We start from the raw sequence: 15,950 nt of genomic DNA on the forward strand, positions 1-15,950 counted from the left end.
TTGCTGAGTCACCATGTTAATCATTAATGTATTATTGAGTTTTGAGCTAGTATTATTTTGCAATTTCCGATTGCCAACTGTTTCGTGGAATTTCAGCACCATTATGTCATCGAAAATGTATATATTAATCCCTTATGTGTCTAGAAGAAATTGTTGTATATTGATACCATTATCAGTGCATTTGCATCTAGAAATGTATATATTAATCCCTGCAATGAGATATATTGATGGATACCAATATTGATATTGATACTTTACGCATAGAGATGAAATTGATATTGAAACCATTATCAGAGCATTTTGCAGCTAGTAATGTCGTGCCTGCAATGAGATATTGATAGATACCAAAACGTAAGGTTTTATTGAGAAGAAAATTGTTGGATGGGATTGATATTGATACTTTATTTATGCATAGAGAAGAAATTGTTGGATGAGAAGAAGTATGTATTGATATTTTGTATCTAGAAATTGAGAACGAGTCCATCAAGACGGACAACTTCCGCCTCCATGTCGTGTGCCCCATCGATCGGCGGTGTGATGTGCAGCTCCTAATTTCACCATTTGAGAGTCATTTTGACTTGTTAATGATGCAAAACAATGCTTAGGCATGTGGTAGGCTGAAGTAGTACTTGCGTCCACAACAACTTTTTTTTTTCAAAAGATCCAGCCCGGAGAGCTGGCTTGCATACCTTAAGCATGGAGAAATACGTACATAGGCGCAGAGAGGCGATCAAAGAAGAAAATTACCTCTAAATATACTCTTTCTGTTCCATATTAAGCGTGGTTGAATGATGCCCGAATGGATGCCACCAGATTGTGGTTGGCTCTGATGATGTTGAAGCGTGTTGAAGTGACTCAGATTATGAAGCAAGGAGGGCAATCGTATGGAAACACTGGTGCTATCTTTGATGCTTGCTATAGTTTGGCCTCAGATTTCATGAAGATCTTCTTCGAACAATAGCTGCCCGCAAGAAGCAAATTCAGTTGCTCGTGAGCTTGCCAAACTGGCCAAGGACTTACCAGGTCAATCTTTAGTTTTTTTGTTTACGAAATGCAGCAGAGCTACTTTTCATTTCTTAAGAAAGAGAACAAGTAACTAAAGTTATTTACAAGCTCATAAAAGAATGAGCAAAGCAAGAGTAGACTGGACTAGAAGAATCTTGGTTTAATATCCTACTCTTAGCATTGCACATCCTTTGGTTAATGATGTACGAGTAACAATTATCACAAGTTAATAAAAAAGGTACTTTTGCTTCTTCTTTTTTGAGAGGAAAAAGAGGTACTTTTGCTATATAAAAAAAGAGGGAGCAGATGTTACCTCCAAACTTCCAACGCAACATGCTAAACTTGCAACTTCGGTGATGTGCGGGCCTAGCGAGCTTGCTTCGCCCCAAAGCCCATTTATCAGGTCATCTTCTCGGCTGTAAAGCCCGACTTGAAGCGGGCCTTGTCAGTTTTTTTTTAGGGCAAGCGGGCCTTGTCAGTCAGTGACTGCGCTTGTTCGATCGCCTCCATCTCCATCCGTCTCTCCCTCCGGATCGAGCCGCCGCTCCAATCTCCTCCCGCCCCACAGCCGCCGTCCACCAGGTTCCAGACGGCCTCAAGGAGGACTTTCCTCCCGTGCCCACCAACGCAACTGTCTGCGAGGAAGCAGCAAGTAGAGGCTAGAGATCTGGAGGCGACGGAGAGCGAGCACCCGGCGCCGGCGGATGGAGAGCGCCCGGAGAGGGGCATCAGATCGGCTCGTCTTCATCACCGGCCAGACCCGCGGCCTCCCCTCCGACGATCCCAGGTACCTAGTTAACCTACCACAGCCCGTTTAAAACATCTCATTTTCGGCTGCCTTCACGTCAGATTGGATTAGATCGTAGCTAGTGTTGTTTGGGAACGCAATTCTCTGTCAGGGGACTTGGTGGGTCAAAAGCCGATTGCTGGTGCATGCCCATCTTGTTTCGAGGTTTGCTGCTGCTGATGCCTTGAACAACTCTCCGTTTAGTTATTGGATTTTCAATATCCGGTAGAAACCACACATATTACAGGTTTCGTTCTGCCGAATATCAGGTTTCCTGGTCACTGTTCATGAAAATTTCTAATTTTAGGATTGTTCGACGTGTAACCTGGAATTCATGAATGCACTTCGTCTAACAGGGCACAGACATGGGCTGGCATATTGCCGGTACCATTCATGAGAATCTTCTACCCAAATTATCAAGTATTGATGCGTGTTTTGGTGAAATGGTTTGAAAAAAAATTCATCATATCATTCATCGTGTCGGCTCATTAAGAGACATGGAGACCTGTGGATATTCAGCTTTGTCTGGTTTCTCTGTTGAAACATAACCATATAGTCAGTTATCGTGCAGCCTGTCACCATGTGTTGATAGTTTTCCAGGCCACTCTTTTGGTTTTCCAATTTCATATTGATATCACCTATCAAGCACAATGCTGTCTTCTACCCATTTGATTGCTTTTTGTTTCAGAATTCTCCTTGTCCTTGTCTGTCTCTTTTATTTTCACTATGGACATACGATTATTCGCTTATAGACCACTGCAGTTTGTTGCTATACATTCTCCTTGCATATCATATTCTTAGCTCAGCCGATCAAAGTTTAATCATTTTGACACTATTTTCCTGGTTCCTTACAGATCTACTAAAATGCTAAAACATATATTATGGCTTCTTAAGCATTATGCCTTGATCAAAGTAGTGGCCATTTTGCAGCTTCACCGCTTAGTTCTAGTGCTACACGACAGCTATCCAAAGGTGGCATTGGTACTGAAAAGTCGAGCTATTTGGAGAAGTCAGAGCTCAGACCCAGTGCCTGCTCCCCGAAATTCAGCCAACTGACGGGTCCTGTCAAAAATACTCAATCATAAAGCCCATACCTTCTCCAGATATTCAAGACAAACAGTGTAGTTCCTAGAATTCAGCGAGTAGGAACCGCCATTGCGAAGTCATGATGATAAAGCTCTCAGCAATTAGACTAGTAATGATGGACCAACAAGTGTGCAGTATTGGAGGAGATGGGAATGAAACCCAGACTGGTGTCTCAAACCTGTCTAACCAATCAGGGGCTTCAGCTTCTTTTGAAACTCTGAAGGAACTCCTGGATTTACGCTGCAGGAAATGATCCAGGCTGCATCAGTGACAGAAGAAAACTGCCTTTTAGCATCTGGTGCCACCACCTTTCTGCTGGTTCATTCAAAATGGGGACTGGTTATCTGTGGCACTATCACCAGGAAATTAGTTGGTACAATAGCACTCCTGTTTCTTATTGTAACCAACATAACCATTGTCATGTCCTTGTTGACGGAGAACAAAGATCCCAATGCGAGGGCCGAGAGGCAGGCTGGCTGGCAGCAACCTTGGTTCTGCTGATTGCTTAGGACTAATGTTGGAGGTAGGTTTTCTGCCATAGAAATCACTGGGGGCTCTGCTCATGGACTGCAGCAGCGCTGTCATCCTGACCTGTTATATTGGAATTTTGATTGTAGCTTTCACCTTGATCTTGTTCCGTGGATTCTGAGAGGATTTAAATATGTCGCAGAGATGTTCTTAAAAGTTACTTTCTTGTCTAAGGTACTGAGATGTGTATTTATCTGATATTGTAACATCCTCTTTGGCTGCATTGATTTACTTACAGTTTTGTGCGCATACAAACTTATGCGGAAAATTGAGGTAACAGTATCCACCGCAAGCGTTGTACAGTTAACTGTGGTTCAGTTATAACAGGTTAGCTGGACCTATGTATCATAATGCCTTTCCATAGTGGCAACTGATGCACTTGGAGCTTTTCTCTTCTGCTGTGGCTATTTGGGGATCTTATTTGGCCCACATTTGGTTCCTGTCCTTAATATCCTTTGTTCATTTAGCCAGCTGGAGTTTCCTTCATCCAGAGTGTTCATTACTTTCTCATTAAGTTGCTGCTGCTGCTGCTGTATGTGTTACCCTGTGCTTTTTTGGAACAAGTCTTAACCTGTGCTGAGACTATCTTTATTATTCCTCTATATTTTTGCTCTGTATGATCAACAGAAATAAATGTTGCAGTTTATAATGTGTACTATCCATTTTTGGCAGGTAAAAAAAAATCTTGGACGATCTCAGGCAGTGCATCTATCTTTGATGAAACCGCATGATGGTAAAGGTGTTCACTCTGTTTCTTTCCTTATGGGTTATGGTCACTTATGGCACCTGAGCAACCAAATCATACAAATCTTGTTACAGTGATACATATTCTTCTTCATTTTTTTCACTTTATCTTCTGTCATATTTGATCACCTTCAGCAGAGATGTTATTCTGCAAACTAATGAATAACCTTATCATAATTGCCCAGCTCATATCGAATAGAAGTCTCCCCATGTTTCTTTTTTTTCTTACTGATGACTGTGGACTTAAATCATTGTTTATCTAATAATAAATTAATGATGTTGTTTTATGTCAGTCGTCTAACGTGTTACCTTCCTTTTTTCATCTCCTTCAAGTAGGTCTGTATACCGGTAGAACCTTACATCTTTCAGGACTGCTGACTCCTATTATTCTTGTTGTTTACAAACATCAAGGATGTTGATTGTAACATATGGATGAAGGAACTGCTACATAAACTGTGAACATAGGTACAGTCTGCATAAGGTGATTAAGTTTACTTGCAAAAACCATATGAACTCTGTATGTTTATTTATTCCATGCAAATCGCCTACTAGTTTAAACACAGGTGTGCTAATAAAGATGATTATGATTCAGCAAGCTCCTGTAAGTCATTTTCACATTTCGGCCATGGCTAGATTTTATTGATGATGCCAGTGGTTTTGTAACTACTTTAAGCAGCCCTAGATATCTTTGGCATGCACATTTTGACTCCTATGTGGAAGTATAACATCCTGTAAAGATCTTTGGTATGCACAAGGAGCATAAGTCATCATGTAGCGAGTTCTCGGTGATCACACCAACCTTGAACTTGGTGATAGAGGTACTAGGATCTATGACATGAACTGTGGTGTAGTGCTCCTCACTAGGAGTGAGTTCCTCCTTGATGCCTTGAAGTTGCATCGCCTTATTTCCGGTGTCTCCTCCATTTTGTGCTAGTCTCACAACGATACCATAATCAATTGTCCTGCCCGCACCACCTTGCAGGTGATAAGAGTATCCATCATCGATGCTCACATGATGGATCTCATTGCTCACTATAATGCCCTTGAAGCCATACATCACATTTGGGAGGATGATGCCATTGGGAACATTTTACGTGACCTAGTAGCTTTGAGATCATTGACGGTCCAGGCACAACAAAGTGCATTGAAGATATTCACATGTCTCCCAAGTTTGCCCAATCATGTCAATGACATTAGATGTGTCATGGGTTTTATCCCATTACTAATATCGCTGCATACCGACGTAGTGCGTGTATATGCCGATGCCCTATTGTTGTTGTCGCCGTTTGTGCCATGCTTTTCATGTGCCATGGCAAATTCCTATTGCATCACACACACACACACCACTTCTGCAAATTGACAACATGATAACTGTTCTTGATCGTCTATAGCATTTCAGGTCGGCCATTATGGTCGACTCAGACGTGGACAATGTAACCATTTATGTGCTTCATGCACTACTAATTCGTGATCATGAATAGCAACATAAGATTTCAGATTTTGCACTTGACATCCTTATTACATGGAATATCGAACACATAATCCAACACCTGCGCAAGGACATTGATGCGGTGGTTACTACGGCTGAATACCATGCTATACTAGAGAAGGGGATCAATGTATGCAACAAAAAATATCTTATTGGCTAAAGACAACATGTCTGAGAGGAAATCATGATGACAATGATACTGTTATATGTCTATGTCATACAGTTTAATGTTGTTTTGTCCTTTGAATAAACATTCATTCTATTGTGTAATTTGTTTTTCAAACGCATTTTAGTTCCTTTGATGTTGTCCTGAATAGTTTTTTGCTCAAAATCTCTTAAACAGACGCCAAACTAACACCCAAGTTCTAGCACCTAATTATGGTGACCATAGCAACAAACTGGATCTTGGTGAATTTATTCACAAAACACGATATCATTTGATTTTTGATTTGTCAAATATAGAATTTGATCAAACAGCACAGATAAAGAAATGTTTAGTGTAATCACCTGTTTCAGTGATTCTTGAATAGCAACTACTTGTAGGACGGCACCAATAGAAGAGGTTTGTATTGCTTGGAGATTCATGTGAGTAATTAGTGTTCCTTGATCAGAATGCCGAACTCAATAGAAGTCTTCACTGGGAAGGAGAATAAAAAACAATCTCCCTATTCATACCTTTTGGAAGATAAAAATCTCCACCCTCCTGCAACAAATTTTGACAAGCGATCCGCCATAAAATCAAACGATTCTTCAACTAATTTACATTGCAATAATTGCTAGGAATTGTTTGAAAACTGAATTCTGATATAAAGATGTATATGTTTCATAGATTGAGCTGTATCTGTCTTATCAGTGCATCAAATGACATTATGATGTGGCATAAATTTACCAAGATCCAGTTTGTGTTATGTTAAAAGTAATTAGCCGCTAAACCTTGGCTGTCAGCTTGTCTTTTGTTTAAAAGATTTTGACCAAGTACTTTGAACAACATCACAACAAATAAAATGTGTATGACAAACAAGTTACGAAATAGAATGATAGTTTATTCAACGGATAAAATGATATGCATTTGTATGACATAGACATAGAACAATATCATACTCTATGTGATTTCCTCTGAGACATGTTACATTTAGCCCATCAGGTATTTGATGTAGCATGCGTCGATCGTCTTCTGTAGCATATCGCGGTATTCAACATTAGTGACCGTTGGATCCATCTCGTTACGCACGAGCTGGACTATGTTTTCGACGTTCCGTGGATTGAGGATGTCCACTGCGAGGTCCAGAATCTTCTGTTGCAGTACGTGATCACGGATTACTAGTGCACGAAGAACACAAATTGCTACATTGTCCACATCCGAGTTAGCCTTGATAGCTGAGCTGAGCTGCCGTAGACGATCAAGAACCGTTATCACGTTGTCGATTTGTAGAGGTGGGGTCTTTGAGAGGCAATTGTAGTAGGCTTTTGTGATAGCACATGCAAAGCCTGGCACAAACGGGGACAATGACAATAGGGCATCCGCGCATCCACACACTATGTCGGTATGCACCGACGTTAGCAGCGAGACGAAGGCCACGACACATCTCATGTCATTGACATTGCCGGGCAAGCGGGGGAGGCATGCACATAAAATCTTCAGTGCACCTTGCTGCGCTTGGACTGTCAATGATCTCAGATCCACTGGGTCACGTAAAATGTACCCGAAGGCCTCATCCTCCCAGCAATTGTTTATGGCTTTGAGGGCATTGTAGTGAGCAAGGGGGTCCATCATGCGAGCATTGATGATGCATGCTCTTATAGCCTTCAAGGTGTTGCGGGCTACACGGTTGATTGTGATATTGTTGTGAGACTGGCACAAAATGGAGGAGAGGCTTGCAATAAGGCGATGCAATTGCACGGCATCTGGGAGAGACACACCCATGGTGAGGGGCACCACAGTTTGGTTCATGGCGGAGATCCTAGTAATGTTGTCGCCACCCTCGAGGGTGGATGTGATCACCGCAAACTCACTACATGGTGATTGATGCTCCATGTGCACGGCAAAGATCTCTACGGAGTGTTATGCTAACCTTGATATTTGTACAAGATCTTAGATCCTAAATTTTGTGGTTTGTAACAATGAGACTTCGGGCTTGGGGGTGTATTGCCGGTAGATGCGAGTAGGCTTCGTTTTGGGGTGATTACAAATGACAGATGGATGGCTTTATATAGCGTGCTACCACATCGTATATATAGGAAATACCTAACTCGTAGTAATAGCAATATTATAGGTGGTCATTCTTAGCTCCAATAGATATACATCCAACTTAATTGGCTTCCTGCTAATCTTATAAGTGGCCAATCTTAACTCCAAGAGATATCTATCGAGTTAGTTGATTACTCGCTAATCTTATAAGTGGCCAACCTTAAGTCCATTAAATCCAAGGGATATCTACCTGAATTAGTTGACTTCTGACCCAAACGTTACGTTACCTGGAATGTTGTACCACAATAACATATCTTCTCTCCTGGACAAGAAGATTTTTTTTAGTTCAATTCACACAGTGCTTGAACAAATCATCGAGGGGGAGCCCAGATGGTGGCAAATTCTAAAGCTGGTCCCCACACATCGCAAGTACGGGTAGAAGCCACGGCGCGGGTTACAATAATAAGATTTTGTATGCCATCCAGATCAGACGATAAGGTGTCAAGTGTGATCCCAGCAACATCCCACTTCTAGTTCAAAATTTCAATTTCAGTACAAATTTTGAAGCACAATTTTGAGCTAGCAAATCCCTAATGAACTAGAAGTGGGAATTAAGTGGGATCCCACTTACATCCCTATCACACGACCATCCTCAAACAAGTGTATCGGTAGTTCTGCAGTACAAGGGCACCATGGAACTTACTGAAGAAGCTCTCATGGAAAGAAGAGGATATTTTACAAGTGCAAGCCCTCTGAATCAAGCCTGTGTAGGTGGTTGAAATGATGCACTCCATAACTTTATCGTACCGTAGAACCGTGTCATGAGCGTGAGTGTGCATGCAAGCTGTGGGGCAGTGGAAATGGGAGAGTCATGCCTAGACTTTTTGTAGGAAATGGGAGTCATGCAAAGCAACCTCGGCGATGACAAACTTAGTAGACTTGTTTTGTGGTCAAGCATGGAGGAGGCTCACAGGCGTCGTGAAAATAGTTGTTATAGTAGTATTTTCCCACTACAGACACTCCAACAACTGCCAAGGATGCACGGGCGCTAGTCATGCAACGGTAATAAATGGCGGTCACCTTGTTCATCACCTCGGTCTTAGCCACCATATTGCAGATGGATGGCTGAACCTATGTGCGGTCCCACCGCCAAAACATGAAATAAATCGCACGGAAGTTGTTGTTGAAGGGTCACGGTCACTCACGATAGAGTGCGAAAAGCCATGCAAGTGAATATGTGAAATTGGTTTGTAGTGAAACACTCTAGCAGCATGCATATACTCATGCTGATTAGCCTGGATGACCATAGCCAAACGATTTATATTTGGTTAAGTTCAGTGGAAATAAATGGTTAAGGATATGAACCATAATTTATACCAGAATCGTAAATGGTTAAGGATATGAACCATAATTTAATTACCAGGAGTGTTATCAACTGGACATCGGCACAACTTACTGCCATTTTCTGCTCTTTTAGTCTGAAGATCGCATGCAGAGGTACAGGCCCTGGCATTGTCTATTCATTTGATTTAAGATTGTTTATTCTAGGTTGTGGTCCAACCTCGATATTTTTTTCATCGATTCATCAGTGCAGGTAATTTAAAGCTCTTGATGATATTATATATAGAGATATCTTATATTTGTGCCTTCAATTCATTACATTCCATGTTTTAGTTCAAAGGACGAAGCAATTTACTTTGATTTTCTTCTTTGACCAAACCACACCATGTATTTGTTCTGAAAAGCATCCATTGTGTTCTTTGTTGTTAATTTCAGAATCTGTCATCACTGGTAGAAAATGACTTCTTCTCATGCTCATGTCCAGCTCCAGTGTGTCCTTTCTGCCAATTCCTATTCACCCCTTCCATTGATTTTGCCATTTTGTTTCTTAATCAATGCTCAGGATCAAGGTTGTCCTCTAGGCGCGTGCAGGTTAGCGGGTGCAAAGATATTTCGTTGTTACTCTGTTTCTAACAATGCTTGAGTTTCAGTATATAACTGTGAGCTTTTAGGTTCTGAAATGTATATCAAATAATGAGGAAAGTGTGATGTCTTCTATTTTAGGTTTAGTTGTGCTCAATTTAATATGCATGTATTTCTCATTGTCATTGCACATTCCGAACCTTCTGAGTCAAAAGTTATCTATACATTTTTATACTGATCAGGTGGCAAGTTTTAGCAATGCTTCAGCTTCAAGCCTTCAATTGCATGCAACTTTCTTTCCATGAGCACCCTGTAGTTATGTTTGAATTATATACTATATTTGTTTTCTTTCCACCCTGTAGTTATGTTTGAATCATAGCCTATCATATCCAATTCTGTGTCTTATTATCTTTCTATGCATGCTGCTTATGCCCCACACCAAAAAGGCGTGTGACACGAGTGCCCGCGACAACACATTGACTAAGGCTGCATTTTGCACTGCAGGCATTTTTCAGAAGCACTCATTTATTTCTCAGTGCACATACTGATCATAAGAAACAATCTCAATTTCTGGATGCATATAAACAATCTGAGATTGCGAAAAGTGTGTTTGAAAGTTGTTGCAGACATATGTCTGTAGTCATGGATGTTGTAATACATCTTGTTACATTGTCATGTGTCTATCCTTGGATGATATGACAATAGGCTAGAACTCTTGTGATCTCCATGATCTAGTGCTCTGTTCTTTTGATTCAATCTGTTTCTAAGCATAAATACCTTTCCAGAACCCGCCAATGGATTCTCCTAGCAAACTTCACTTTACATGTTCCCCTTAACTTAATTCATGTCATGGCTTTGTGCACGGAAAATCTTTTCGACTGCGTATGCAGGGAACGGTTTCTTCAATATGTTTTGTTAAGTTCAGTGGGAATAAATCCCATTTGATGAACACGCCTTTTATCACCAGAATCCTAAATGAGTAAATGGTTAAGGATATGAACCATCAGTTTTGTACCATTGCAGTAGTTATAGTAGTAGCTTCTTTGTATGGAGAAGAGGACCTGCAGTCATGCGTTCTTGAGAGTAAAGGAGCAGGAAATGGAAGCAAGTTTTGCCGATGTCCCATTGATAGCATTCCTGGTAATTCAGGCATTTACTGACTTATTGTTTCATTCATTTCTTCAGGTTTTATATCAGCTTGAAAAATACTAGCATTCGTTTCCCATTTGGCATTGTCTATTCATTTAATGTAAGGTTGTTTATTCTAGGTTGTGGTCCACCATATATTTTGCCATTGTTCATTCATAAGTCATCAGTGCAGGCAATATCAAGTTATTGATGCTATTATATTTAGATATCTCTATATCTATGCTTTCAATTCATTGTATTCGATGTTTTAGTTCAAAGGAATAAACAGTTTACTTTGATTTTCTTCGACCAAACCACACCATGTATTTGTTCCCCGGAAGAACGTGAGGTCATCTTCTTTGTTGTTAATTACATAACTGTCACAAAAATGGATTCTTTCTCATGCTCAGCTCCAGCATCTGTCCTTTTTGCCGATTCCTATTCATCCCTTTGATTTTGCTATTTGTTTTCTTAATCAATGCTCAGGATCAAGGTTGTCCTCTGGGGGCGTGCAGGTTAGCGGGTGCAAAGATTTTTCGTTGTTACTCAGTTTTAGCAGTCCTCGAGTTTCAGTATATAACTGAGATTTTTGCTAAGCCGAAATTGTAAGGTATTCGCCAGGTTCCGAAATGTGTAGCAAAATTATGAGGAAAGTCTGCTCTCTTCTCTTGTGTTTAGTTGTGCTCGATTTACTATGCATTTATTTCTAATTCTCATTGCACGTTTCTTCTGAATAGAAAGTTCTGTGTACATTTTTGTACTGATCAGGAGGCAAATTTTAGCAATGCTTCAGCTTCAATTGCACTCAACTTTCTTTCCATGAGCACCATGTAGTTATGCTTGAGTTATATACCATATTGGCATTCTTTGTGCCCTTTTGTTTATGTTTGAATGTTTGAATTATAGCCTAGCATATCCAAATTTGCGTCTCTGTGCATGCTGTTATGCCCCTTGCACCAAAATGTCTGTGCTACGAGTTCCCGTGGCAAACATTGGGTATCATTTAGTTTTACAATGCAAACTGCAAAGTTCAACTAAAAACCAGTGCTCCATCGACTAATGCTGCATTTTGCACTGCAGGGCTTTTTTCAGAAGCACTTACTTATTTCTCAGCGCATAGACGGAGCATATGAGGCAATCAAGTTCTGGATGCAATAGACAATCTGATTGAAAGTCGTTGTAGACATGTCAGTAGTCATGGATGTCGTAGTGTATCTTGCTAAATCTAGTGCTTGGTTCTGTTGATGCCATCTGTTTCTGAGCGTAAATACATTTCTGGAACTGCCAATGGACTCTATTAGCTTCATATGTTCCTCGTGAGTTGTGGCTATCAAGTGGATAACTTTGGTGTGGTTGGAGTTAACAGCGCCCAAAAGTGCCGTGCCGATCTCCAAGCCGTCTTTGGTGTGCTCGATGACAACATCCTCGGAGTTCTGGGGACTGAGGGTAACTATCATAAGAGTGCACCATCCATTGCTATATTGTCCTCCATTTTCTGAAGAATCCCTGCCGCTGCCTATCTTGATGATTCGGTCGGAAACTTCTCTGATGACCCTTCGTGGCTCCGTGCCACAAGTGAAGAGAGGTTGACCTGTACGTTGTTATGGGGAAGTTTGCATATTCAGGTAATAACTACAGCTAGATGGCCGTATGGCTGAAAGAAGAGCAGAAAATATGGTGTCGTGCATGATCGATTTGACTTATCCAAGATCAGATCGTTGGAGTTATCTTGTTGTACAGCACACAAATGCGGAGTCCTCTAATTTGACTTGTTGCTCAGCTTAAACTGAAACTTAATTGTGCTAAACTAGAAAGTGCATGTAGTGCTTGCGTTAAGACAAATGGCTCAGTAAGTTTTTTTGACACGTAAATGGCTGAGCAAGTTTGTTAGGAGAAAAGAATGACAAGACAGATCAGAAATATGACACGTAGGTAAAATTGCTGAGGTGGCCAACAGCCATATCAATGCATCACAAGTTTTGACGTTAGACGATCCAAATTGGTTACAATCAACTAGAAAAAATAACTTAAAATGCCATGTCTATTTTATGACCATTTAGTATAATTAAATTTTCACTTTTTTTACCAAGATTGTCATAAACATTTAGGGTTTGGACCCTCTTGAACACTCTATAACTATTTCAGCAACCATAACTAAAAAAACATGAACACATTTTCTTATAGTAGTTGTGGACTCGATTCTTTTCCAAGATCCAGATCCTTTTGGTGTGTTTGTTGATGGTTGATCTGAGGTTTGGTATTCGATATACGCTCCACGTTTTGCATTGCTTTGTTGTTGCCGATGGCTTTGTTGGAAGGATATTAATGTGTTTGTTGTCCTTGATTATGCTTTTGGACTTTGGAGCATTTCAGCAGGGGTGTTAAGCGCACGGGTATCTTGTTGTGTTTCTTCTATATCTTGGGAACAAGACCAGTTGATGGAGTATCCGAGGAATGTACGTCTTGTTCATTTGGGTTGATTCTCCGATGGTAGGCGAGAGAGCCATTGTTTCCTGATCCTCAAATCTGATGGATGAGAAGGATTCAAATTGAGATAGGTGTTGCACCTTAGAGATCTACTCCTTCCGTTCATAAATATTTGTCGTGGCTTTATTTGCACTAAAACCACGACAAGTATTTAGGAACAGAGGGAGTACATCTCTATTGCTCTCCACCTCGTGTGCATTGCTCGCTCAATTGTTACAGTCATTGGCTCTATCGTTTGCTCTCACTTTTGAGATCTTTGAAGATTTCAATTGTGGTTCTGCGCCAAAGTTCTTGACAGGCCGGCCATCAGACTTAAGCAAAAGAAAACGAGAAGAAAAAATAACTGAGGCCCAAAAAGCAATATTGACCTTTTATATTAAAAAGTGAGAGGAGGGTGCAAGCCTCATGATAAAATCCAAAGTCATGGTTAAATAGTGTGTCACAACAGTTTGTGGTTATTACCTCCCAACTTCCAAAGCAAAATGTTAACATTGCAAAATTGATGCTGTGCGGATGACTTGAGCCGAGCAAATACATCGTCAGTCTCGAACTAGCAATGTTGATGCAGTTTAGTCCTTTACCTCGCGAATCGTCGCTAGAGTAAATCAATAAATCATGTTGCTTAAGTGGTACATAAGACAAACACACGCCCGAAGAGGTATTTTCTAGTCCGAACCATCGATTAAATCTAACAACCCAGATCTGCCCAAGCCCTTTGAGAGCTCACCGAAGACGGGGCTTGAAGAAAAGGGCATGACTTAAGAGAAAGAAAAAATTATAACCGTGAACATAAATAAATGAAGAAACGAAGTAATAATAGAAAAAAAATGAGAAAGGACAGAAAAGAACAAAAATAAAAAATAAACTTGGATGGGTCGAACCTGTGAGCGTCGAGCACGAGTGCAGAGAAGAACAACTTACCCGATAAATAAACGAAGAAACGAAATAGTAATAAAAAACGAGAAAGGACAAAAAAGACAAAAAGGAATCAACTTGGATGGGTCGAACCTGCTGGGCACCGAGCAGGAGCAGTGGTGGATCTAGGATACTAACACTGGGGGTGCTAGCTTTGATAGAATAGATCACACAACATCACAAATACTGCATAGAGGTACAATTTTATTGTTAAAACTGCATCACAATTGTTTCCAATACCACAAATTCTTAAGATACAAAGTATTTTTGAGACTATAGTTAGCTAATTTGCTAGATCAATACGCAAATATTACATGGTATGGGATATTTTGCAAAATTTGCACCCCCATGGCACTCCCCCTAGATCCTGCAAAGAAGAACAACCAGGGGCGAAGCCAGGATTTGAAGATGAGAGAGGGAAAAAACATAACGGTCGTACAAGAAGTAACATCGCATCATATAAAGTCTCGTTGTAGTCTGACATCAAGCATCACGGGCCGTCGTCCGTTCGCTTGGGATGGAGTGAGGGGAAGGGAACGAGCGCTCATTGGAGGAAAACGTTTCGGTAAAGGCATTTCTGATGTAAATAGAGGATAACTGATAGGTAAAGGGGAGGTGGGATTTGTACAACATTCAGTTAAAAGGAGAAGCACCGAAATAGATGCTTGTGGTGCGTAGTGTAAATTGGCTGGGTGCTTCTTCTAATAAGCTAGCTGCAAAAAATGAGATGTTTGCTTTGGCTTGTTGCTTGTAGTCCCTGGAAGCTAAATAAGCAGAAGCTCCAACCTAAACAAAGGGAAAGCAACGCACTTAGCATATGACAGGTTACTACTAATCCCGGCTAACTAGTCTAGCTACAATTAATTAACTATTGAACCTACCCGATTTATTCACTCGAACTTCTAGTCACCATGTTTTTAACATATGTATTTTAAAAGATGGAATAAGCTAAAACAAAAAATTTAAAAGTTGGATTAACATCAGAGGTTTTGAAAACTTGCATGGGTTGCTCACGCCAAGCAATTAGTAAAATTTAATATGAAGGCACTATGGTCAAAGACACACTCCTTGCAAGGCAAGTTACTGAATCGGTGATGTGCTCCTTCGACTCATTCTAGTGATTGTTGCTGTCTCTAGGTGATCTAAAGACCTATTTGTATTTTTATTACTTTTAGGACTTTTGTACTGTTGTTGATGATGTTGATGATTATTAATAGATCGGTGGTCCTCTTCACACACAATAAAAAATGATGTGTCGCCAAACCGACGAGTGAGGATACTAAAATAACGAAATTGCAAAACATGATATCTACAGGATCCATGGAGTTGACCATGTTGACTACTGCAATGAAATTGGAAGACCATTATTTCATATGCCGCCACGTCCACTACCAAGATGCTTTTAAGAAAAACAAAACATCACAAAAAAAACACAAAGTTCATACTAAAATTATAATCGTTTATCTTTGATTCCACTCATCTCTTGGTGCCAAATCCATTCTTAGGTAGTGTTTGGTTGGTTGAAGATGGTGAAATTTAATGCAATGCAATGGTTCAAATCTTCCAGAAAAAATTAATGGAATGGTTCCAGATTTGAGCATCATTCTCATGTTTGATTAATAGAATGTATGAAACTTGAATGGATCCATTTGGTTCCATAAAATAGAATA

General features: G+C 40.3%; 2 protein-coding genes across 2 annotated transcripts; one reads left to right on the plus strand and one right to left on the minus strand.

Annotated features, from left to right (window-relative positions):
- The first annotated feature begins 799 nt into the window (after positions 1-799).
- LOC100827738 lies at positions 800-12,714 on the plus strand. The gene is made up of 7 exons (XM_024455716.1): positions 800-882; positions 933-990; positions 1,466-1,792; positions 4,079-4,145; positions 10,774-10,890; positions 11,365-11,393; positions 11,959-12,714. Exons 1-7 carry the CDS (start codon positions 800-802, stop codon positions 12,034-12,036), a joined length of 759 nt encoding a protein of 252 aa, XP_024311484.1. The 3' UTR covers positions 12,037-12,714.
- On the minus strand, positions 6,544-9,771 carry LOC112269338 (coatomer subunit beta-2-like). Its single transcript, XM_024455930.1, has one exon. It carries the CDS (start codon positions 7,672-7,674, stop codon positions 6,772-6,774), a length of 903 nt encoding a protein of 300 aa, XP_024311698.1. The 5' UTR covers positions 7,675-9,771; the 3' UTR covers positions 6,544-6,771.
- Positions 12,715-15,950: the final 3,236 nt, after the last annotated feature.

This window comes from Brachypodium distachyon, chromosome 5, assembly GCF_000005505.3.
Source record: "Brachypodium distachyon strain Bd21 chromosome 5, Brachypodium_distachyon_v3.0, whole genome shotgun sequence".
Taxonomy (NCBI): Eukaryota; Viridiplantae; Streptophyta; class Magnoliopsida; order Poales; family Poaceae; genus Brachypodium; species Brachypodium distachyon.

Excerpts from the sequence above, each read along its gene's own strand:
- LOC100827738 (XM_024455716.1), top strand. The coding sequence starts at position 800 with ATGGATGCCACCAGATTGTGGTTGGCTCTGATGATGTTGAAGCGTGTT. Across the intron at positions 883-932 it reads ATGAAGCAAGGAGGGCAATC|ATTTCATGAAGATCTTCTTC; the intron begins GTATGGAAACAC and ends GTTTGGCCTCAG. Across the intron at positions 11,394-11,958 it reads TGTCCTCTGGGGGCGTGCAG|GGCTTTTTTCAGAAGCACTT; the intron begins GTTAGCGGGTGC and ends TTTGCACTGCAG.
- LOC112269338 (XM_024455930.1), bottom strand. The coding sequence starts at position 7,674 with ATGGAGCATCAATCACCATGTAGTGAGTTTGCGGTGATCACATCCACC.